Source organism: Neomonachus schauinslandi, chromosome 11, assembly GCF_002201575.2.
Source record: "Neomonachus schauinslandi chromosome 11, ASM220157v2, whole genome shotgun sequence".
Taxonomy (NCBI): domain Eukaryota; kingdom Metazoa; phylum Chordata; class Mammalia; order Carnivora; family Phocidae; genus Neomonachus; species Neomonachus schauinslandi.
In genome coordinates, this window is record NC_058413.1 from 14,165,708 (window position 1) to 14,191,979 (window position 26,272).

Sequence of the window (26,272 nt, forward strand, 5' to 3'; positions counted from 1 at the left end):
TTCTTTTTATGGCTGAATAATATTCTATCGTGTAGATATACCATATTTTGTCTATCCACTGCTCTGTTGACGGACACTAGGTTGTTTCCGCCTCTTAGCTATTGTGAATCATGCTACTATGAATGCCAGTGTACAGATAACTGTTCCAGTCCCATATATATATATATATATATATTATATATATATATATATATGGGACTGGAATTGCTGGGTCATACTATATTTGTTTCCCTTCTTCAAAATTGCCTTTAATACTGTTATACCGATTTTAGTAATAATATAAGTTGTTCAATAATAGAATGGTAATCCCCTAAGAGACGAGTGCCTTACTACCACTCTTCTTGATTTCCGTTCAATGAGACTCAACTATAGGCTACAGTACAAGAGATGCCTTCTCAACAAACAGTCCTGAATTGCTTTGCAGCCGCACGATGTCAAAGTGTCAGCCCACACTCTCGTCAAGACCCCACTCTTCAAAGCCAGACAGAGGTCAGCGCACTACCTTGTCACTCTGGGCCAGTTAACTACTAAGCTCACAAAGCTCCCATTCCCTACTCTGCAAAATAGAGAGCTTAACAGTACCCACCTCATGAAGTTGTAATAAAAATTTAAAAATAAAGGATGAGAGCCCAGCACTCTGCAGACCCCCAATATGTTTAACTATTATTACATTAAGCTCTGGTCATTGGCAAGTCACACAGAATCAAGGGTCCTGCACCATGGTGATCCTCATCATTAGCAACATTCTCAAAAGAAGAAAAGAAATATATGTTGACATTAAGACCCCATATCTCAACAGTCTAATCTAAAATTCAGACTTGAAAAGGAATTACTACCTTTCATCCGAGGAATGCATGGTAGCAGTTCTTTATTTTGGAAGCAGATCTTCCAAGTAACGAGCAATGTCTTAACCCAACCTACAGAGTTGAAGAAACCTACACAAGGAAAATCTCAAAAGCCCAACTGATTTCATGTGTGGCTACAGGAATTATTCTTATTTCTTTATTCTTCCCCTCTGCATAAAAGATTTCAATTCTCCTACAAGCAAAGGTCAAAGAATAGTGTATGTTTTCCAAACTTTCCCAAAAATATTTATTTCAGATTTTAAAAACAACAGTAATGAACATTAAGTTGTTTTCATGAGATACTTTCATCAATATCATTTAACCTTAAAGAACAATGTTGTTTATGAAAGATTGTAAATAATCTATTTGTCCAATAAAAGAGGAGTAGAGTAGTTAAGTAAGTTACAATACATCCAGATCAGTGATTCTTAAACTTTTGAATCTCAGGACCCCTTTACCTTCTTAAAAGAGAATTTTTATTTATGTAGGCTATATTTGTATTTACTGTATTAGAAATAAAAAATGAGGAAATTTTTAAAACATAAGAATACACAAGTATACATTCCATTAGTCATCCAAGTGATGATGTCATCCCTTGTCACACAGCATCTGGAAAACTCCATTATACACTCATCATGAGAGAATAAAGGTGAAAAAGCCAAGTATCATTTTAGCAGCATTATGATGATAACAATAATACCTTGTCAACCCCTTGAAAGAACCTAGGGGACTCACAGGGGTCCCTGGATCACACTTTGAATAACAGTGATCTATCCCAGGGGTCAACCAAGTTTTTCTTTAAGGACCACAGAATAAATATTTTAAGCTTTATGGAGCATATATTTTCTGTTGCAACGACTCATTTTTAGCACAAAAGAAGTGACAGACAATATGTAAATATATAAGCATAATTGTGTTCCAATAAAACTTTATAAAAACAGGCAGTGGGCCAGATTTGGCCCATAGGCCATTATTATCTGTTGACCCTTGATTTAGACAATGGAATGCCAGGCAGGTATTAAAATTATCCTGTAGAAATATTTATACTGAAAGGGAAAAATATCCGTAAGAAGCCACTAGGTAGAAAAAAGCAGATTATAAAACCACGTGAATAGGATGACTTCAATGTTCATAAAAGAAAAAAAATACAAATATATGTACACACACACCGATATTATCTTAAAATTATAAAATCATAAAAGTTATCAATGATTATTTCATACACCAAAAACACACCAAAAGTTGTCAGTGATTATTTCTGGTTGATAGGTTTACTATGTGATTTTCTTCTTTTTGCTTGTCTGTGTATTTTATATAATGAATATGCATTACTATCGTGATAAATTTTTTTAAGATTTTTCTTAGATAAAAAGAAAAGCAATATTTGAAAAACCTGACATTAGAAATTACACTGATTTCCTTTAAGAAACAGTTTAACAGAAAACACAGCCTATTTGCTTACCAGTGCTATTGCGAACTGTCCGGGGATCCCCTTCAGTCCCATTTGGTCCTCTTGGAAATATTTCAAAAACATACATGGTTCCGGGGGATAAGCCACCAATGACAATACTTTGGTCGCTGGTCGTGTTCTCCTGAGGTTCTCTACTTCCATCCCTTCTGGTAAGTATCTTAAAGAAATCTGAGTCATTGCTCCTCCAAGCTAAGCCAATTGCCCTTGTGCTGACATTCGTCACTCTAAAGTCAGAAACTGGACCAGGGGCTGAGGGAAGAAAGTAAACAGCTAGATTAAGAACCTATTTCTCCAGAAGATGAGGGTGACTGAACTTCACAAAAATATTTACACTGAGATTAAATGCACACTTGGGACACCTGACCTGTCTTTTTCTCTTCTTTGTATTACCATCTACAACACAAGCCCCTCAGAAACTGGTATTTCCGGCCACTGAGAAAACACTTGGCGGTAAAAACACAGAAACTGCACGTTTTGGGATTGTACAAAGTCATTCACCAGAAATAAATGAACCTCTGTTTAGGGACATGCAGCAGCAGCTGCTGTTGACTGCTAAAACCGATTCCCTACCCTGCTTTTTCCTTCGTCATACAGCCCCAGATTTTTAGCTGTGTACATGGCCACCAGAAATAAAGACTACATGTCCCAGCCTCCCTTGCTGCTAGATGAGCCATGTGGCTAAGTTCTGGCCAATGGGATGTGAGCAGAAGAACTGCCTGACTTCTAGGAAGTATCATGAACGCGTGGAGCAGTATCTTCTGTCCCTCCTCCTCCTTGTAGCTGGCATATAGACGCAATGGCTAGAGCTCAGGCTGCTTAGCTCTAGAACCAACTTCGTGGCTGCTGATCCCAGACTCCAGCTCAGAACAGACATTCCTGGACCTGCTGTGACAAAAGCTGCACCCTTAGGGTGGAAGTCATTCCTGGGTCCCAGCCTAAAGCCTGCTCCCCCGCTGTTATGACTTGAACTGTGTCCCCTCAAAATTCCTATGTTGAAGTCCTAACCCTCAGTACCTCAGAATGTGAGGTATATTTAAAGATAGGGTCTTTAAAGAGGTGATTAAAGTAAAATGAGGTCATTAGAGTGGTCCTTAATCCGGTACAACTGGGGTCCTTATAAGAAGAGGAGATTAGGGGGCGCCTGGGTGGGTCAGTCGTTAAGCGTCTGCCTTCAGCTCAGGTCATGATCCCAGGATCCTGGGATCAAGCCCCGCAGCAGGCTCCCGGCTCCGCGGGAGGCCTGCTTCTCCCTCTCCCGCTCCCCCTGCTTGTGTTCCCTCTCTCCCTGTCTCTCTGTCAAATAAATAAATAAAATCTTAAAAAAAAAAAAAAAAAGAGGAGGAGATTAGAACACAGACATACGCAGACCAAAAGCCAACCATGTGAAGACAAAGGGAGAAGGCAGCCATCTACAAGCCAAGGAGAGCGGCCTCAGAGAAAACTCCCCATGCATCCCCTTGATCTCAGACTTCTTACCTCCACAACTGTGAAAAATAAATGAGTGTTGTTGAAGCTCCCCAGTCTGTGCTATTTTGATAGGGCAGCCCTAGCAAAATAATACACCAACCCTCCCAATAATTCCATAAACCCTCAGTTACCAGGATTAAATTCCTTTTGGCTTAAAAAAGCTCTGTTTCCTGTGATGGAGCCCTGGCTAACACTCGACCATTCCATCCTGCCTGGAACTGTGCTTCTTTTATGACGACAAAGAAATAGACTTCTATTTTGTTTAAGCCATGCAAACTTGGGAATTTTTTTGTTACTCACAGTCAAACTTAATCCTAACTAATAAAGGGATTAAACAGTAAAAAATGTAAAAGATGGAGAAGTGAAAGCAAATTCCATTTACCCCAAAGAGCCAGTCCAGAAGACATCTGTAAAAATGCCTAAGGTGTGGGGAAGTGTGGGTGGCTCAGTCAGTTAAGCTTCCGACCCTTGCTTTTGGCTCAGGTCATGATCTCAGGGTCCTGAGATCAAGCCCCATGTCGGGCTCCATGCTGGGCATAGAGCCTGCTTAATATTCTCTCTCGGCCTCTCCCTCTGCCCTTCTCTACCACTTTTCCCCCACCTTACTCTCTCTCTTAAAAACAAACAAACACCTAAGCTGTGCTTCCTAGGAAGCAACAGACACCCAAGTAAAGCATTCTGCGAAACAAGCCCTGGGTCCAGAGCCAGGTACAAGTTTCTGTGCTGTACTTGCTAGCTAACTCTGTGGCCTTGCGCAAATCATCCAGCTGTGCTGGGCTGCAGCTTTCTTATCTATAAAACAGGGATCCTAAAGCTCCTGACATGGTATAATACTATACTATTATACTGTATACTGTGGTACACCATTATTGTTTTATTTCAATTACTGGACCTTCTTTGGAACAGAAAACTTTTTATTTATTTGCTGCCTATCATCTTATCTTTAAGACACAGTTAAGCAAAGAAAGGATGAGATGTATCTGTGCCTTGCTTCATTATAATGTCAGTATCCAAAGGACAAAGGGACATGGTTCTTTTTGTCTCCATGCATCAATTTGCCTCCACCACACTAGAATGGTCGTTACAAGCTGAGGCTGGAGTCAAGAGAGCCCAACTGTCTAATCCCACCTCTGCCACTTATCAGGTGTGACACCTGCCTACAGCACCTCTCTCAGCTGTGGCTTCCTCGTCCATAAAATAAGGCTAAGACCAACCATGCCAAAGATCTGTGAATGTGACCTGAGACAGCGCAAGGAAAGCATGTTGCACAATGCTCAGCAATGTGGGGAGGGTGAGTCAATGATCACCATTACTACAGCGCACATGATGAAGGAGGTAAGAGTCCCTGTGGGCTCACACACTGAGCCGCGCTTTCCTTGAGGGCAGGAACAGAGCTCTGTCTCATACCTGGGCCTGGTACATAGCAGGCAGGCGAGAAAGTTTAGCAAAGCAATGAGTGAACTCACGGGTGTACACTTGGAGAAAACCCGACACGCCCTCAGAACCGTTGCCAAGGAAAGGGCGCACTGTGATGTTGTATAAGGTACTGGAGTTGAGTGAAGAGATGTTGACCCAAGTATCACTGACATTGAGGACGAAGGAATCAGTCGGCCAAGCAACCTGGATCTCATAGGTATAGAGAGAGGATGACTCATTATCGTTGATTTTCCAGGTCAGGGTCATGTGCGTCGCACTGATGTTCACAACTTCAATGTCAAAAACTTGACTGGCCACTGTGAAGACACAAGAGGAGTTAACAGTAACCAGAATGGCCAAGCCAGAGAGAGAGAGAAACCACCATCATTGGCATGTCATCTAATGTAAGAAGTACTCTCAGCGACTGCACCTTCCTATCCTACACCATTGACCCACAACCACAACATACACGAAAGTATGGGGGTCCCAGCAAACATCAGGTATCATCATCACCATCAGTGCAAAACAACCAAGCCAATTGCAATTGCATAGTTAGTCTTTGTGCTTCTTGTGAGTCAGAGCTATGACAGGCTCCTCAAACAGTAACATGGAGTCTGCTCATGCCCGCCCAGGTGCTGGGCTAACCCAGAAACCCTCTCAAGCATCTATCCATCCAGAATGAACTCTACAGGATCGATTAAAGACCACACACTTCATCATGACGCAGGTCCAGGTCCCAAGGTTAGTTCTGCGTTAGGGGCCGGGTAGATCTTAAGAAAATCACTTGAGCTCAGTTTCCTCATCTGTAAAAGTGGGGTAACAGTCCTAACCTCAAGAAAAGATAACACAGAGTTCCAATTATCTGCCACTTGCCCACCCCACACTCCCAATCCATCCTCCATCCTTCACCTGCCTGCTCCGTGCTCCGGGAGGCTGACTCCTATGCACTGCATCCCTGGGGTTTGGGGGGAGAGAGGGTCCTGCCAGACAGCCTGGGAGGCCTGGGATCGGGTTCCACCTGCAAACCCGGTGAGGAGGCTACCGGGAGGCGGAGAAGAAAGCCGTCGAGTCTTCCTCCCACTGCCTCTGCTCTGGCTTGCTGTTCGGGCTCGGCTGCCTCCCCCACTGCCCCAGCCCTCACTGGGCTCCAAAAGCACCACTTCTTCCCCCTTGCTCTTCAGCCTTAGAGCTGACTTTCTACCACGACTAGTCTCAGGGTTCTTGACAATGCTCTGATGATTTCCTTATGCCTGGTACGATACATGTATGTGTGTGTACGTATATGTACGTAGGTATATGTCTACATATATATATACACACATGCCACATAGAGAGGGTTAAGGTTACTATAATTCTTATTTATCAAGTGCTAGGACAGCTTGACACAAACCAGGCTGTGTGTATCCATACGACTGAGAGCTTAAAACACAATCACTATTACTTTAATTCTGCTCAAACCACTTTAAAAGCAGGGAACCCAAGACCCCCACTAATCCACAAAACCCCTTTTAAGCAAATCAGGCAAAGGGTCATTGGATGGATCCAGCTCTGGGGTACACTGCTTGGCAAGGGCCCACCGCTGTCAAAGGCGCACCTGGAGGGCCCGTTCCTCCCCCTCCTCCAAACTGACCCACCCTCCAGACAGCCCAAGCCCTCCCACCTGCCAACCTGCTGGGTCCCTGAGGGTCCCTGGAAGCCAAGCCGCCTTTCCTACAGCTACATCCTCCCCTCTCTACCTACACACTAGCATCACCAGTAGAAGAGGAAAGAAGAAAGGAGGAAAAGTAAGAATTCTTTACAGACACCATTTGTCATAAGCATCCTGCCAGGTTGTCCAGCCCTGTGCAAGGAACACGGCCGGGCCAGTCACTGCTTCTGAGTACTCTGCAGCAGGTCCCCCACCCCACTCTCTGAGGGAGACACACAACTCTCAAGCATATGATCACATCTTCTAGGACTGAAATCAACCCCTCTGGAATTATCAGGGTCCTCGAGCTGTCACCGACTCCCAGTGCCTCTCTACCTTCATACCTCGGTGTCCACAACCTGCACCTTCACCCACAATGCTGCATCAAGGGACACGTCTTCCTCCCTCTGTTTATCCAAATCCTATTCTTTCTTCAAAGCAAGTTCAAATCCTGCCTATAGTAGAAGGTTTTCCTAGGGATTTGATGTGAAAATCATGCACCAGCCTTCCGATGTCCAGAGCACTCAGTGGGCAGCTGCCGTGGACAGGGGCCACGTGTTGCCTCTGCAGCACCCAACCCCCTCTTCCAAACAGCACCCCGATCCTCCTGGGTGGGAGGAAGTACCTGTCATCCATGTAAAAGCTGGGGGACAGCACTCCCTTCCCCAACACAGCCATCCAGAAAGCAGCAATGTGACACCCTCTCCACCGTGGGACTTTACTGCTGATGGTCCAGTGTGACCCAGCCTTCCAGAGTTTCCTGGATAGTAGTCTTATTTTTTTGCCCTGTGTCCCCCACCCCCTGCCCCTACCCCTCCATTCTATGGGTCTCTAGCAGCCTTTGAGAACAGATATATTTTTGGATCAGGTAGCCAGAGTTAGTTCATGTTGCCTCAGCCAAGTCCCTGAGAGTGACGCTGGTGCATTTTCTCCTGAGCCCACGGGGCCTGACCACGGGCCTCTCAAAGCGTGTGCATCTCTCTCAATTCCCCATCTATACCCAAATCCTGTCAGGGAGCAACCATACATTTCTTCGCTCCCCCATCAGCACCAATCCAAAACACCTCCAAATACTGGTCAATATACAGAGTGGAAGTACCACTAAATTCTAGGTAGGAAGCAGCAACGTGCATGTCAACACGCTTCAACAGAGAGATCAGTATGCATTCCAAGGCTGGGCCAGAAAAATAAAAAACTTATTTTCTTATTGGAAGGGGAAAATAATTAACCAACAACGACAACATGAATATCTATTAATGAGTGAAAACTACAACACCAGTTTGTCTCACTGGTTCACGTGCAAAGACTCAAAGGACACGAGGTAGCCCCTGGCATCCACACATAGCAGCTGCTCAACACGCTTTACTGAGCTGAAAGAACGAAGCGTCTTGGCTGCAGAGTGAAGAAGAAACTCACTGGATCTGCTCTGTCCAAAACCCCTTCCAGAAAATTCCCTCCAACAACAAAACTGCTTGTGAGGCGAGAGAGAACGGAGAACCAGAATCACAGAGGACAAAACTTTGTGTTAGATATACCTGTCCCGAAAGTTACGTTTCGGGGCTGTCCTTCTGTGCCATCTGCCGCTTGACAATAAACGGTGGCCTTGTACTGCATGTTGGACTTCAACCCGAACAGCAGGACTTCCGTGTCTTGGGGCAGAGGCTGGTGAGAAGACAGGTCTATGGGATCAAGGTGGTATTCATACACCCCGGCAGTGGGGGTCCGGGGCTGCTGGGAGGAGCTCTCTGTGTTGTTGACATCTGTTTCAAACACAAAAGTCAAAATACATTCCCTGCAACAGAAGCCCAGCCCTGTCCCCCTGCAGCACCTCCCCCACAAGAGGACACATCAGGCAGAGCCCACAGCGCGTACTCCACAAATCCTTCCCTTCCTTCCCCTGAGAGAGATATATCCGCCTACAAAGGCCCCAATTTTTGGCAGATATTTTACTTTCTACTTTTATCCAGGTACCCTCTCTTTCCAACTCAGCTGTTTGTAGCTCCTCCCCTTCTTTCAGGAAATCTTCTCCCACCCAGCTCCCAACGTGGTCATCCAGGGACAGCCACAGGGCTCAAACCCGGCTCAGCAGAGCCCACTCTAGACATTTCTCCCCTGGGCCAGACCCCTTCCGATAGGGGGTGAAACGGGGCACCTACAGGCGGGTAATCATTTCTCCCTGAGCCACTCTGAGAACAAGGCTGGCACAGAAGGAAGCAGGAAGAGGAGACGGGCATCCCCTTGTCTCTTTCTTCAAGGCCTTGCTGCCCGCAATGGGAAAACAGACACAGGCCAACAAGTTTGCTCTTCTAGCCCAAGCTACTTAAAGTCTGGTTTCTGTCACTTGCAGTCAAGAATCCTAAACACCCACTTCGTAGTCCTGTTTCCTTATGTGTAAAATGGGGATTAAGTACTTGTTCTGCTCAATCCACTGGTTTACCTCTGAAAACGCTTAAAATCTGCAAATGGCCACTCCATTGGCAATGCAGAAGCTGTCTGCTAGACTTGCTTGCTAAGCATCCCTTTACTCAATGGACGTGGCAAGTTCCTCCAAAGGCCCTACCCGAGTTAACACATCTGTTATCCGTTCAACGGAAAGTCTGAAGAGCTAAAGGGGCCAGCTCCTTTCCGGGATGCCAGACTCAAAAAGTTTCAACCCCCATTACCATTCTGAGCCCCAGTGATCTGACCGGTAAAATACGAACATTTCCCCCTCCCTTCTTCATACAAATAAAGGGTCAAACTAAAATGTGGAGGAAAGCCCTCTATAAATTCTAAAACTCTAGGGGCGCCTGGGTGGCTCAGTCGTTGGGCATCTGCCTTCGGCTCAGGTCATGGTCCCAGGGTCCTGGGATCGAGCCCCGCATGGGGCTCCCTGCTCCGCGGGAAGCCTGCTTCTCCCTCTCCCACTCCCCCTGCTTGTGTTCCCTCTCTCGCTGTGTCTCTCTCTGTCAAATAAATAAATAAAATCTTTAAAAAATAAAAAAATAAAAATAAATAAAATAAATTCTAAAACTCTATAGAAATGTAAGCACGACATTTCTTAAAACTATTAAGTTACTGAAAGTCAAAACCAGCAAGGCAGATGAGAAGCACACTTCTGTAACTCACCTAAGCCACTGTCTGTGACCGAGGACTCTCTCTGTTCATTTGGTTCTGAAAGAAGCAGGGTGACCTTGTGTTGAGTCCCTGGTGTCAGGCCCGATATATTGACCACCAAGTCTTGAGTCATCCCCTCAGGACCCCCGATGCCTTCAAGGAGCAGCCGGCAGGTGGCGGTGCCGTTCGCTTCCTTCCAGGTAAGAGTAGCTTGCGTCACCCCCACGAAGGAAACGCGAAGACCAGAAACCGGACTTGGCTCTATTTTAAAAACACACAATGGGGCATTGATGGAAGAGACATCTGCAGTCACCTTTCATTAAGAATGACTGGGGTCGGGCGCCTGGGTGGCTCAGTTGGTTAAGCGACTGCCTTCGGCTCAGGTCATGATCCTGGAGTCCCGGGATCGAGTCCCGCATCGGGCTCCCTGCTCAGCGGGGGGTCTGCTTCTCCCTCTAACCCTCTTCCCTCTCCTGCTCTCTGTCTCTCATTCTCTCTCTCTCAAATAAATAAATAAAATCTTTAAAAAAAAAAAAAAAGAATGACTGGGGTCGGGGCACCTGGGTGGCTCAGTCGGTTAAGCGTCTGCTTTTGGCTCCGGTCATGATCCCAGGGTCCTGGGATAGAGCCCCACATCGGGCTCCCTGCTGGGGGCGGTGGGAAGCCTGCTTCTCCCTCCCCCTCTGCTGCTCCCCCTGCTTCTGCTCTCTTTCTCTGTCAAATAAATAAATAAAACCTTAAAGAAAAAAAAAAGAATGACTGGGGTCACTGATGTTTCAAGGTGACTCACTAAAAATACTTTTTTGGTATCAGGGTCCAGTGCAAGTCTGTCATTTCACAGCAGGAAAAAGTAGATATAGCATTACAGAGAAAAGAATACACCTACAGCCAAAGATTTTTAGGATCTGTTGTATTCTCCTCAACAGTTCACTTCAACGTGATTTGACACTCTTCGAAACGGTCTTCAAAATTGTCCAACAGCAACATTTAATCATATTTGTTTGGGGCATAAGGAACAAAGCACCAAACAAAGAGACTGTTTGCTACTTCTAAAGGTCTCGATTCAAGATAATACAAATAGTATCATCTCAGAGCACCCAGACATTTCCACTAAGGAGCTCATCCCTGTGTTCCAAGCCCAGAGGGGTGCTTCAGAAGACTTCCGAGCTATCCCCCCCACCATTCTTTCCATCACCTTATTTGGCTGGCTGTGACATAAACCAGCCATTTGGGCCAACATGACATCCACTCCCTTCCTTCGGGAGATGGCAAGGTAGAAACACTGAGAGGCGGGGCAACTGGCTCAGGAACACACATCACTGGTGGCATCGGGGACATCAGAACCCAGGGCTGAGCACACGAGGCATGGGCAGTGTTGCGGATAGCGCAAACCCCCGCCTGAGGTCTGCAGGGGTGGAACTGGAAGGCATGGCGGCTTCTGCAGCGAGCCAATGCACTCTGTGATTCTACCCTTCACATCAAACATTTTGGGTGCAAAGATTGCTAAATGGGGTCACTCCTGTGTCCTTTTTCTTTTGAAAAGAAATGCAACAGCCATCCAGGAGGCCAGCAGAAGGGCTCTGGGTAACTAACTGGTACCAGCTTCAGGGCACCAGGGTGCTCTGGAGCCGAGCTCCCTGGGTGCCCGCCACTTTGTGCTCAATAACCGAGCCCTCAGACAAAACCCAACTCCTCGGCATTACAGTTTGTCACTGTGGCCCTTGGGGTTACTGAGAGGACAGGATAATGTATTAAGAACAACTAAGCATAAGAGTACGTGCTCCTGGGGCGCCTGGGTGGCTCAGTCGTTAAGCATCTGCCTTCGGCTCAGGTCATGATCCCAGGGTCCTGGGATCGAGTCCCGCATCGGGCTCCCTGCTCGGCAGGAAGCCTGCTTCTCCCTCTCCCCCTCCCCCTGCTTGTGTTCCCTCTCTCGCTGTGTCTCTCTCTGTCAAATAAATAAATTAAATTAAAAAAAAAAAAAAAGAGTACGTGCTCAGTAAATAGGAGCTGATGAACAAAGCCTTGTCCCGGGAACTTTCAGGCAGAGTGAGGATACTCAGTTCCTGGGCTGGCTGCTCCTCGCCACTTCTCCACCTCCTCTTTCCTACGGTCACCAGTGCTGGCCCCATCACCATTTCTAAATTCCATCTTCTTCTTCCTCGTTCGTTCTCTTCATCTCCCTGCCCTCTCCTCCTGATCTTCTCTCTTTCATAATATAGCAAACCTCTATCACAGGGCTTTTTGCCTCTAAAACTCTGCTCTGAGGAGCTCCAAGAGATTTTTTTTTTTTTTTTTGGAGTACCTGTGACACCCATCCCTGTAGCTCCTCTCGCGCCAGTTCTTTTTACTTATTGGGCTTCTGGGCGAGATTTTATTATTTAAAGAAATTGTTTCCTGGCTTAAAAAAAAAACCTGCTGAAAACCACTGGTTTCGTTTGCCTGTTCCATGTGTAGAAGGCACTGTGCTAGGCGGGTGGTCACTTCAAGCCATGGGCCCCAAGAGGTCAAACTTCCATGGCCCTCACCAGCCAAAGAGATTACATCCCCAGATCAGAAAACCAACAGAGGATAGCATTTTTAAATTTTTTGGTTCTTCTCAGCTTTAAAAGAGCTTCTCGTCTCTTTTTTATATTTTTGGTTCTTTTCAGCTTAAAAAAAGAGAGAGAGCTAAATTTGCAGCTGCAACACGTGGCTCAGGGTACCGACATCTAAGCTAAATAAAAATCTAAACCTCACCCAATGTCACAGGGCTATTATTTCATTTGAAACATGCACTCCTCTATAAAGTATACCGAACTTTCAGGTCCAGCAAAAACTCCTGAGAATATAAACACAGCATCAACTCTCCTGCAGAGCTTAAAAGAAGCCTACAATAACTGACACCATTACGACACGTGTCTAATGAGGTCTCTGTTCCCAAGCCTTAGCAGAAGAGTAAATATTAGCCAATAATAGCAAAGGATTTTTAAAACTGGACAGTTGGAATTACTTAAAACCTCCCCAAACACCTAGGACCCTAATACCAAATAATCTGGCCATCTGAACTCCTGGACTTGAAACAATACACAATCTTTTCTCCTCTTCCACCATTAACAAAAACCAATCTCTCCCCAACAGGCAATCTGAATGGACAAGGCTCTAGGATACAGGATGAAAAGGAACGGTTCACGATCATTCCTGGGGGCTCACCTTACCTGTTGTGTCATTTCCAGCTGTGGGATCTCTCGAAGTCGTAGTGACTATTTCTGAAGTGACAAAGGACGTGTATGAAGTTGTTGGACTAAAGCCTGTGGTGCCATTCCTTGCTGGATTTTCATCAGTGGTGGTCCACCTACTCTCCACCTTGCTCCTTTCTGTACGTGCATACTCAGAAACAGTGCTGCCCGTGTTTTCCCATGTTGTGGTCACAGTGGTTGTATTGATGGAAACAGCTTCAATGTCAAACACAAACATGGGTTCTACTTAAATATTGTTTCCCAAAGGACATCAAAAGTTACATTTAAAAAAGAAATGTAAGGGGCGCCTGGGTGGCTCAGTCAGTTAAGCGTCTGCCTTAGGCTCAGGTCATGATCCCAAAGTCTTGGGATCCAGCTTTGTGTTGGGCTCCCCACTCAGTGGGGAATCTGCTTATCCCTCTCCTTCTGCCCCTCCCCCCCCCATGCTCGCTCGCTCTCTCTCTCTCTCTCTCAAATAAATAAAATATTTTTTAAAAAAGGAAATGTAAGAGTCAGGACTGCTCTGCACGTCTACTTTTCAGAAGTGAATTGTACGATCACAGAATTTCATTTCCCTTTCTCTGCTTCCTGGACTTTCCTCCAACAAACTAATTTTAGATACATATACATACATGTATGCATGTGTGTTAGTGAGACAGAAGGCTTTAAAACAGAGACAAAAATGACAAGAGATCAGCAATGTTGGCTGTGACTTGAATATGGATTAAATCTATATAGAAGCTGATACCAAAAAAAGACCTAAGATGTAAAAGAAGTCTCTCTTTTCATTCTTAGAAAACACTGCCCATGGAGAGGTCTTACATGATGCAGAAGCTAACTTTTTTGCCAAATCCTGATATTAGGAGGACGTTCCGCCATATTCGGGCACTAAGATGGCATGAGACAGAATGGCATAAAGTGAAAGGAGCTGGTCTTTAAACTCAGACCTGGACGCGAGGATCTCCTCTGCCCCTTAGCTATATGACCTGGAATGAGTCCCTTAGAACCTCTCATCCTCAGGTTCCTATGTTGTCAGCTCTAATACACTATTTTAAACATAAAGGGCTATTTTTAAGGTACCATGACATGGTAACCAACGTCACTGGATTTCGACATTTATAAAATCGGAGTTCAGAGTCCCATCCTGCTGGTCGTTAGCATGTGATTTTACTCAAAGTCCTAGGAGAACATTCCCATTATTCTATTGCTATGGTTCACAGACTTCTTAGTTTGTGTTTCATTTTTCTTTCCCGTGTCCGAGGCTTCAGCTGTGATCTTAACAGTCACATCTAGAGCCCCTGACATTCATCTCAGTAAGGCACCAGGAAACTTTTCAGTGATAAGTGTGACCGATTTAAGTAGCCAGAAACAGCGGTCACGCAAACTAACAAAATGGCACCTCCCACTCACGATACAACAGGTTTTTATTACGATTTTTAAAACGAATCATAGTTCTTCATCTCCCCTTCTCCTGCTTTAAAATACCACCCTCTATGCATAGAGGTTTTCTTCTTTGGCACCAACGATTCAAGCCCGTACAAGGTACCTACCAGCTTATTTATCAAACTGATTAACAAGAAAGAAAAAGCAACTGTAGAGTTCTTCCCATTGTTTGTACAGACTTTGCATAATCACCGTTATTAACTGAGATCGGCTTTATTAGAAGGTTTCGGCAAGATCTGCCCCCTTTGTGTGGCAGTGGAAGAACATTCTAATTATTTTATCTCCATGGTTCACAGACTTTGGGATTTTACCAATCAGGAAAAAAAAAAGGTTCCCAAATTTTGAGGACAGATAAAAGCTATCAATTTTTATTTATTCTAAAAGGTACATTAAAAAAAAAAAAAAACTACCGAACACTGTTATCTTTATTTCCTATAGAAACAAATTATGACCCAAAAAATTAGTAAGGACATCATCCCAGAATAAATGGTGCTTTCAATTAAATATATTTAGCTTCACTTAAAACTTACTATCATAGCCTCATTTTTCTCATTTTACTCTAGACCAGGGAGAACTTCAATGGACCAACACCAGTTAGCAAATGGGACTCAGCCCTCCATATGGAAGCAAAATATACAGGAGGCTACATCTGGTTTTCCAAAGGTTACACAAACCCTGTCCACCACTTTAAAAATCATGGAGCAATGTAGCAACCCAAAAAAATACTTATGGGATGGCAGCACATAAAATAAATATAAATCATACTGCATTATGAAAACTAAGTCTTTTTTAAAAATCACCCACGGATGTAGGCTGGCGGGGGAAAAAAAAAATCACAGAAAATATAAAATTTTTATTTGTCAAAGTTGCTCAGTTGATTGAATTCTTTCTTTCACTTGCTGGTGCCACACTCACCCCAGTTCTAAAGAAAAACTGGAAACTAAGAGAGTTTGAACAAATTAGCATTTTCTGTGATTTTCACGTTGCTGTAAGTGCTGCTGTGTCCATCAGGGGGCGGTAGCGAACAACACAAGAGAAGAGAGGGGAGCGGTACTTACAGTCACCTGCGCACACCATCTGTAACAGAAAAAGAAAACGGAAGTCAGCGCCTTCATTCGGCCACGGAAAATGCAAATCAGGAATAAAGCAGTTGAGAATTTAATAATGGGGATGGGGTGCTAACGAGTACATTAAAAAAGGCCCACTGGCAGGGACTAGGGTGCAAGGACACTGAGTAAGGGAACTCAGTGAAACCAGAGGTGGCTTACAAACAATGGATTAACTCGGGCATATGGAGGCCGAGCTATCCAGTGTTCTTCCCCACAGATACACCCAGCACTGAAGCAGCTCTCCAGGGCAGCTCTCCCTGCTGCCACCGCATCATTAATTGAGGCAGAAGGACGTAGAAACAGTCAAGATTCTCTAGGGCAGGGGAAAAAAAAAAAAAAAAGAGGACCGTGACACCCCTTCCCCAGAGCCATTTTCAGGTCACAAGTACAGAAAGTAAAGCCAGGTGCACAAGAGAAGAAATCTCCTGGGTTCGGGATTTTTGTTGTGCAAAAATCCAGCTTCCTCCTTCTATCGGTAGGTGGCAGTAATCTTTTTTTTTTTTTTTTAATTGTATGACATGCAGCTTTGGGAAGCACGAGTGTTTGAAACAGAGCAACCCTAAAGATTATTTATTTAGTTGAGTGTCTCAGTCTGCCATCTTTAGGTCCCTGGAAGGACCTCAAAGATACTCATCGTGATTCATAAATTACTACCCCATACTTTAAAAACCTAAAATAATTTGAGGTTGTACATCCTACTGTTTAATAAACATACCTTTTTTGGTTAACGGGATCTTTCGAAGTATGGCCCTCATGAAGAGGAAAATAATCAAAAGGGATTCTAGTGGGAAAAAATGTCCTCCAGCTTCCCATCACACTTAGAATAAAATCCGAAACTCTTAACCACAGCCTACATGTCCCCTGGTGATCTCAGCATGCCCTTTGAAATGTTCCTGAAGCTGGTTCTCTCTTATAGCCTTTACATATTGATTCCTTTCTCCAAAAACACTCTGCCCCAGACCTTCCAGTGTCGTGGCCTAAAATGCCACCTCTTCGGGGAGTACTTCTCCAATCAACCAGTGGAACTGAGCACCCCTGGCTCTTTTCTCCTCTGCATTCACCTCAGTCGTCATCAGCCTCCTTCAACTAAAACGTATGCTCCATGAGAACAGAAACCTCATCTGGGCCCGCACCTAGAATGGTGCAGAGTAGGCACTCTATAAATGACACTCAAGAAAGGAATGAGCCTCTCATTTTGGAAAGGAAGCAATTCCTAAGTCCCAGAGGAAGGAGATTTGCCTAAGGTCCTATAGCAAGGCTAAGTAAGGCCAAGGCCGGTTGGGTCCAGGAGGCTGAGTACCCAATCCACCCCAACCCAAAGGAAATATCCTTTGCGCTTACCAAATGGAGAAGGCGAAGACAACATCCATGCTCATCTCAAGGGTTAGACAGACCAAAAGGTCTGCTCCCCAGCCTGTCTCCCAAGGGCCCAGACACGAGTTCCCAAAGGAATCTGAGCATTCCTTCTCATTCTTCACCCCCCACAAGTCTCAGGACCCACGTCCTGTTGATTCTCCTTTCCTACCCACCCCTCACCCCCACACACCCTTTCCATCCCCACCCCCCACTCTACCCTCAAGCCCGTGCCCTTCCAGCTCATCTTCCTGCATCCAGCACCTGCCGTCCATCTATGCCAGGCATCAATCCACTAGTCCCTGATGGACCACAGGAGAGAGAAAGAAGAGGACCAGGTTGCTAGACAAGTTAGCACATGGCAGCAAGCCCTTCCCCCCCCCCCCCCCCCCGCCCAGCAGCTGGAAAACATAAACCATCCAACCTCATGACTCTAGACTGGTCCATCCTAGCCCCTTGCGATGTTATTCTCTCTTCATATACAGCTCTGTGTGTTAGATCCTGAACTGGAATCCATTTGGTCAACGATGCACCCAAATATCGCCTACAAACATGGACGATCCGGACCTGTCCTCAAACTGTTTTTAGGAAAGTAAGGGAACTAAGACGTGTCTATAAATAAGCAACTGAAGGTGGAGCAGAAAGCGCTGACAACTCTGAACAAGCAAGTCTCGAGTGCCTGTATGTGCCCAGCAGCGCAAAGCCCCAGAGCTGAGGCAGACAGCCCTTGTGTTGGGCGGGGCTCACGGCTGAAGGAGGGGGAGGCAGGCAAACCAAACCACAGGAGGACAGACGGAAGGTATCCCCGGGGTAGGTACCATTCGCAGAGGGAGGTCAGAGGAGGGCACACACCAAGGCAAAGAGTGCCTGTGCATTTCGAGCTGGGTCCTGTACAGCCCTAGACTCAGTAAACATTGGCTGATGACCATTATTACATGCGACAACGTGTCAAAAAGCTCTGAGTTCTAGAGGTGAAAGGGCAAGGGTCACCATCAATATGCACAGAGCCTGACTCTGCCAGGCACCGTTCCAAGTGCTTTCAGATATTAACTCACTTAAAGCTCCAAACAACCCTGAATGTAGGAACAGGTCCCTTGTGGAGACTGTTGAGCTGCAGCGTCTGGACTTGAACCCAGGCAGCCTGACTCCAGGGTCCACATCCCTAATCGCTAGCTACCCTGCCTCCCCATATAAAGCCACTGGTGAGAAATATACTAGAACTTCAGGAAGGTTCAGAAATCAATTTCAAAAGCTATCCGTGTCATCTTTCCTTCCTCTACCTTCCAAAAACTCCAGCAAGCAAAGTAAGAGTGTTCTTGACAAATCGGGGTTACGGTTTCTCCCGGCAGCCCTCCCACAGGTGCCAGGCGAACACAGCAGCTGGGTCTCTCCATGGCTCGGCGTGAAATGACAGCCAGAGCAAAGCGCACATGGCACCATGCAGCTTCAGCCTCTCCTGGCCTCCCTCCCCCTTCTTTTCACTCATCTTGACCTCACTGGCCCTGACTTCCCCAAATAAAACCTCAACACTGTAATCCTTTCCTCAGGACCTGGGGGACCATAAAAACCCCAGACTAAGACATGGGACAAAGGGACCAAAGAGAAGTCCACAAGAGGACTCCAGGGGAAAAAGCTTCCTCACTAAGAAAAAGAATTTCCTGGTTTGCTGGACTTCATCAGATCTGCCCATAATGTCTGGAGCTGCTGCAGCCTCTGTGTGACAAGGAGGTGAGAAATCACCGACCTGCTGAGAATGGTTGATGGGGAGAAAAGGGAGAAACACCGGATCCTTGTGCTACTAAATCAACCCATTCCTACATTTGTCTTACCGCCAGACTTCTTGCCTGGGGAGATGCAATACCCCTCATTATTTAACTACTTTTAGTTGGGTTGTCTAATATTTAAAACCAAAAGGACACTAGCTGACATAATAACTACAAAGCAAGGTAACTAATTTTCACATTAACCCTCATTTTTACAGATGAAGAACGTGAAAGGCCACTGATCTGCGATCCAGGGTCACAGAGCTGATCAGGGAGAAGTAAAACCAGGATGCAAGCCCAGGTCTGCCAGACCCCCAAAGTCTTCCACTGACCACAGGGCGGGGAAAAAAAAAGACCCTTGGAAACAATACCCCACAAGACACCCAGCATGGGGGAAATTTGTAAATACTTTTTTAAAGAATACAATCAAGAGAAAACTCATCTTTCTAAAATTAGCTCAAAGCCTACTTGTAGGAGGTGAAATGGGAGGCAACCCACTTCCACAGATTCATACACCAAGCACCAAAGTTGACTGCAGAAAAAAAGGAAGCTGGGGACATCTTCCCAGCAGTGACAGCTAAACGTAATGACGAGAGTAACCTCAGCTCCTTCCCCTTCTGAGAGGATCCAGAATGGCCCTGGTGGTTGCCAGTCCACAAGCCATCCACAGAAATCAGCCTGCATCCAAGTGCCCTTCCACAACTGCTCCTGAACCCGGCCGCCCCAAATCCTGATAGGAAAAGAAGTCAACCTCCCATTTTACTTAATCGTCACAACAACCCTAGAAAATAGGAATTATAATCCCCACTTTACAGATAGGGACGCTGGGGCTCAGAGTACACAGCCCGGCGTCACACAGCTGAGTTTCCTGGCTAGGGTCACTTGCCCCAGGCACAGGAAGGAGAGATGAAAACAGATGCTTGAGGCTGGAGATAAAACCAGCAATTTCGACTCTCTACCTCGCTCCCCCTTGGCAGAAGTTAAACTAGATTTAGCATGCAGAGCCAAGCCCAGTGGCAGCCGAACCTCAGATCCCAAGGTGTGTTCCCTTCTCTTCTGAGGCTCCAGACTTCTCCCTCCCGGCTTCAGCAGACCCATCGATAAGAGGGTTATAAGTGAGCCTGCTTGCGGCTGGGACTCAGGGGACACCAGAAGTCACGGACCCTGAACCCAACAGGGAGCAGAGCTTCCATAAAAGACAATTGGCGCCACAGCAGCTCTATGCACAATAGCCAAGGGGGAGGACAACCTAATTTCCATAAACAAATAAATGGATAAACAACATGCTCTATATCCATGCAATGGAATACTATTCAGCCATAAAAAGGAACAAAATTCTGGGACCTGCTACAACGTGGATGAACCTCAAAAACATCATGCTACATGAAAGAAGCCAGACACAGAAGCACATACGTATGATTTCATTTATATGAAATAGCCAGAGAAACAGGAAGTCGCCAGGGGCCGGGGGAGAGGGAAAGGGGAGTGATTGCTAATGGCTACGGCGTTTCCTTTTGGGTAATGGAAATGTTTGGAACTACATAGAGGTGGTGGTCGCACAACACCGTGAATGTACTAAATGTCACCCGACTGTGCTCTTCAAAACGGTTAATTCTATATGAATTTCACCTCAATTTTTTGTGTTTTTTTTTTGAAGATAGGAGGTAGGTAACTTTGTATAATCAAGCTCAGCCACTAGCAGGAAGAAGGGAAAGGAAGTTTCCTGAAGGAAGGGGGGGGTGGAGAAGAGGAAGGTAATAAATAGGGAGGTTTGAAAAAGCAGATTTAGTGTGCGCCTGGAGGGCTCAGTCGGTTAAGCGTCTGCCTTCGGCTCAGGTCATGATCCCGGGGTCCTGGGATTGAGCCCCGGGTCGGGCTCCCTGCTCTGCGGGAAGCCTGCTTCTCCCTCTGCCACTCCCCCTGCTTGTGTTCCTCTCTCACTGTGTGTCTCTCTGTGTCAAATAAATAAATAAAATCTTTTAAAAAAAGAAAAAGCAGATTTAGAAAATCAGAAGAGAGAAAGAAGCACGGTGAACCCATAAATTAGAAAACTAAGCTGGGCAAAACAGCCTGACAGAAGCGCTCTAGGGACCTCCACTTCCAAACACATTCTGAAGACAAAAAGGAAGGAACTCAGGTTCCCTGAACACCTGCCAGGCACTGAGGTGGGCTTTCTACATCCCTTGTCTGAGCAGAGTCAAGGAATCACAGCTGAAGAGCTTGGGATCTGGAATCAGATTGCCTGGGGGAAATCATTCAGCTCCACCATTTACTGGCTCTGTGACTTCAGGCAGGGACCTTAACCTCTCCGTCCCTCGTCCCTCGGCATCTACATCTGTAAACAGGGATGATCATCATACCCGCCTTGTTGGAGTAAGGATGAAAGTAAACGATCTCTTAGCATCTTTAAATCTTCAGAGCAATTCTGCAAGGTACTTTTATACCCATTTTACAGATGACAACACCAAGGCTCAGCTCCTACTGACAAGACCAATGGGCAATCTGAAATTCATACCTGCAAAGCATTTAAATAAATGAGCAACAACTCAGTTACAGAGGTGAGCACTGAGGCCCAGAGACAGTAAGTGGCTTACCCAAGGACACACAGCACCAAAACCAGAACCCAGGTCTTGACTTCTACCTCGACCTCAACCACTTTCACCCAGGATGCAGACCCACAAGGAGTACTCACATCTCACCCTCACTTCTCGCTCCTCCTCTGCAAAGTCACCCATACAAATGACCCAAGGCTTCTGCAGGCTCCCGTGACTGGGCAAATGAAACAAACACTGAGAGATGAGATTTTGAGCTCACTGATTTAGGAGGAAGACATACTGACATGCAAAAACAGAATATGATACTGTCTTTGATTCTGCCACAGTTTTCTGGTGACCTAGACTCCCCAGGCACAGTAGAAACCTATTGGTCAACCAGATGGCAGCATTAACTAAACACCTTATACTGCAGAGTCTCCCTCCTCTTTTCTTTTTTTTTAAGATTTTTTTTTTTTTTTTTAATTCATGAGAGACAGAGAGAGAGACAGAGGCAGAGGGAGAAGCAGGCTCCCCGCGGAGCAGGGAGCCCGATGCGGGACTCGATCCCAGGACCCTGGGATCATGACCTGAGCCGAAGGCAGACGCTTAACCAACTGAGCCACCCAGGCGTCCCTCCCTCCTCTTTTCTGAGGAGCAGACCCTGGCTGGTGAGCCTTCCAGCCTTATTCATGGCTCCCCTCCTGCAGCTATGTGTTCCTGTTTCACTTTGTTTATGCTGATGAGCCAAAACTCTTTCTACTTCTCTTTGAGAACTACCACCAGTCCTGAAACTGGCTCCGGGCACAAGGATCCTCCTCTAGGCCCCCAAGAAAACCAAACTATGAACACTACCCTCGATGCCATCCCAGCTCAGCCAAAGCTCCAGCCATCACATCAGTGGTCCACTCTGAACACTGGATTCTTCCTACTCAACACCTCCGTCACAGGAGGCCACTAGCTGCATTTACCTAAAACTTCTAAATTCTCCCCAGCTCCTCTACACATAAACATCCCTCCCACATTCACACCAAAACACACTCATCAATATTCTCTTCCCCTCTCTCCAAGTCCCTCTGTAACTGCCCCATTAAACCTGTCTCAACTCTATCAACTTCAGAATAACCTGACTCCTCCCTCCCTTCACCCTCCACGGGTACACTCAGGGGTTATGTCCTAAAGATGCTTCCTTGACCAAATCACCTTGACTTCCCCACTTCCATACCGTGGCCACCATAAACCAAATCCTCCTAACCCCAAGCCCTAAATCACAGAAAAAGCCTCCTCCTAGAGCTGAGCAAAACTCAGGCCACATTTATTTTTTGAAGTGCTCAGTACACACTCACAAAAAAAAATTTTAAAGTGCCAGAACAGGGTAAGATCTGTTGCAGTGTACTTTTGGTTTTAATCTTGTCAGAGTATCACTGTGACTCCAGCCATAATAAAAGGCCGAAACCTAAATGGAGGCCCTTTGTGATGAACATCAAAGGTGAGAGCCAGGCCCTAGTCCCTCATCCACGCACCTGGTTGCCCCTCCTCTCGCCTCTCCCTTCAATGCACAGGGAAAAATAAACAGAACTGCTGGATTCCTCTTTCTAAAACATGCTAATATTCACCGGGACGCCAGCAGGGACAGATGGCAACCACGGGAACTGAGAACGGTTTAAAAGGGACTGTTTACAAGAGCAGGGGTGCGGGGAAGGTAGCCAATAGGGAGGCAAGAATCCCGAGGCAGTAGCAGTGGGACTGGTAAGGAAATGGGCTGAGGGGCTGCCTCTCCTCCATCTCCATCTGGGGCTTCCTGGGGGTCAAGGGCATCCACTGGTGTGGACCTGGAGGTCAGCCTCTTCCCAGTGGCAGGGCAGGGTGGCGATGAGCGGGCAGGGGTCTGCAAGGACACAGAGAGCTCATGTTGGTCCCATCACTGCTGACGGCCTGTGAATGTGGTAGCCATGGCCCAGCATGGTGACCAAGAGGTTTAGGTTCAACTGCCCCTGACAGTCGGGAGCTCTGGGATGTGAGGGTGTCTCCAAGCCATCCGTTTCATCCATTTTAAACAGCGGAAGGATATATGCAACCCAGATCCCACGTCTGAGATCTCCCTCAGGCTCAAACAAAACCAGGTTTCGATATTCCCAGCCTAACAGCCATCTCCTGCCTCACCGAATCTCTGAGGCTGCCATCTCAGCTCCCGTGATGACCTTTGGGGACGGCTCCCGCCCCCAGGAGCTCCCAGACTCCTCTCAGCCCCTTCCAGTCCCTGCCACTCAGCAGCCCTTTCCCTGCACCCTGCACTGGGCCAGGTGCTGGGCCAGGTGCCCAAGATACCCAGGGCACTTAAGGTGGTTCCAGCTCTCCAGGTGTTCACAGGCACAAGAAGCAGGAGAGAACAAGAGGGTGTAATGTGGAGAGGTAGCCAGGAGCCACTCCGCTGCATGGACAGGGGGCACCCGGGGACATGGTGAACGTGGGGGACACTCACGGGGTTCGAGGGTGATGTGTAAGGTCCACCTAAAGAGGGACCCCGTGCAGGGACTGAATGCTGGCTGACTCTACTTACTATAATATTGACTGAGCTCTTAACTACCAGCCAGTTATGGTGCAATTGGGGTTCCCTTCCACATCTCATTCAAGCCTTGCAGCAAGCCCAGGAGGCAGGAACTGTGTTTATCCCCCATTGTCCATGAAGAAACTAAGCCTTGGAAAAGTGAGGTTCCTGACCCAATATCTCACTGCTAGGAAGCCTAAGATTCCAGCGCCAGTCTCCCTGACTCCGAAGCTCCGCACCTTCACCACTCCCGGGAGCACTCAGCTGGCTCGTCCGTGGGCAAGTCTCAGCTGAGACCACAGAACCCACGTGCTTCCAGGCCTGCCGGCCATGAACCCCTACCTGCTGCGGGCCTCAGGGACAGGTTCTGTCGACCCATTTAAATGGACTCAATTAAGAAGGCTTCCACACTGCTCTCAGAAAGAGCAGAGTTTGAGGGTAAACTCGCAGAGCTGCCTGGATATTAGCAAGTGACAAGTCTTCGGGTTTTCCATTATCCATGTTTGGTTTTTAGGGATGGATAATAAGTGACTGAAGAACACAATGGGTAACAATAGACTCTTTATCCCTCTAAAACCAAGCCCACACACCATATGACAATAGTTATTTTTACCCACTGACGTAATAACCCAAAATGTGAACTGCTTCAAGCAATTTTTTAAATCAAATAGCATTTTATGGGATTTGGTACATTCTTCTGAACTCTCATTTATGCCCCGTGTGAAAATTACCCAACAGCTCCCTAAAAAACCTGTTCCTGAAAGGTAAATCATTGATCATGAAAATGGTAGATGGGGGTGGCTCTCCCTCTGAACGCAGAAGCCAGGCAATAAACATCTTTATGGGAAACTCGCCAGAAGACAAGTGTGGCCTGAATACCTGGCATCCATTTCTACCCTAGAGTCCAAAAGGCCAGGGACAGACAGGCCAAAAGGAAGTATGGCAACGTGCTACCAAAGCACAAGACATCAGATCAAGCCAGGCTCACCCTGCCTCTATGTGACTCTCTGAACTGGATGCTGTCATCAAAAGGGATTGTGGAGGGACGCCTGGGTGGCTCAGTCAGTTAAGCGTCTGCCTTCAGCTTAGGTCAGGATCCCAGGGTCCTGGGATCGAGTCCCACATCGGGCTCCATGCTCAGCGGGGAGCCTGCTTTTCCCTCTGCCCCTCCCCCTGCTCATTCTGTCTCTCTCTCTCTCTCTGACAAATAAATAAATAAAATTTAAAAAAAGGGGGGGGATTGTGGAGAAGGGTCAGCATCAACCAGAATTCTGTGTCCCAAAAAAGCCACGTGAGGTTTTGATGAAGGGATGAGCACCAACCAGCCTGCAAAAGCCAGCTGGCTCACCTCTTCCCTCTTGGGATGGTTGGAGGCATGACGAACTCTTCCAAATGTACAGAGAAAAAAGTAACCAGAGGGGCTATTTTGGTGAGGTTATGTGAACTTTGAGATGCAGAGCTGAGGAAATCCCAGGCCAGAAGTTTCCATGGGTATTTTTAGCAGCAGGATTTTTTTTTTTTTTCAAAAAAGAATCTTCTGAAGAACTACATGTACAGAGCTCCACATTTCATACATCTCTCTCTCTCTCTCTCTATATATATATATATATACATGTACATGTGTGTATACGTATGCTTGGATAAAAGCAGTTTTTTGTTATATATTTATTTTAAAGTTCAAGTTACCTCATTCTTATTTCGACACACAACCACATTAGGACATTTAATTGGTGTTCTCCAATGTATTAAAATTTGGTGTAACACATATCTGGGCAAGTGTGTTCATTACAATTTGATTATAATTTCAAGCACAGACAAATTGGAAAGTGGGGAGGGTGTTTTTAATGAAACACTTATGGAATCTCCTGATGCACCTCAAGGAACAGTTTGAAAACTAGTGATCTGGGGTGCCTGGGTGGCTCAGTCAGCTGAGTGTCTGCCTTCGGCTCAGGTCATGATCCCAGGGTCCTGGGATCCAGCCGTGCGTCCGGCTCTCTGCTCCAGGGGGAGCCTGCTTCTCCCTCTCCTTCTGCCGCTCCCCGTGTTTGTGCCCCCTCTCTCTCTGTCAAATAAATAAAATGTTTTAAAAAAGAGAGAGAGTGAGAGTTGGCAAGCTCCAGACCCCTGTCTGAACCCTTTCTCTACATTGTATGATAAATCTGAAGGTCCTAAATTAGAGTTCCATTGTCCAAATCTAGCCCACTGACATGTTTTAGTCAATCCATAATGGTTTTTTCTAATTCACCTCCATTAGAACACTTCCTATTTTTCCCCATTGTGTTTTCCAACTTTACTGATATATAACTGACAAATAAAAATTATATA

The 26,272-nt window shown here is 46.2% G+C and overlaps 1 protein-coding gene across 1 annotated transcript in view; it reads right to left on the reverse strand.

The window, feature by feature from the left end:
* PTPRJ (protein tyrosine phosphatase receptor type J) overlaps positions 1-13,234 on the reverse strand; it is a gene marked incomplete at its 5' end in the record, with an annotated part of 46,120 nt that extends 32,886 nt beyond the window's left edge. The window contains 5 exons of the mRNA XM_021685188.2: positions 2,308-2,565; positions 5,250-5,516; positions 8,422-8,646; positions 9,995-10,243; positions 13,180-13,234. Of these exons, the coding sequence (XP_021540863.2) occupies positions 2,308-2,565; positions 5,250-5,516; positions 8,422-8,646; positions 9,995-10,243; positions 13,180-13,234 (1,054 nt within the window). The remainder of the gene's footprint in view (positions 1-2,307; positions 2,566-5,249; positions 5,517-8,421; positions 8,647-9,994; positions 10,244-13,179) is intronic.
* Positions 13,235-26,272: the final 13,038 nt, after the last annotated feature.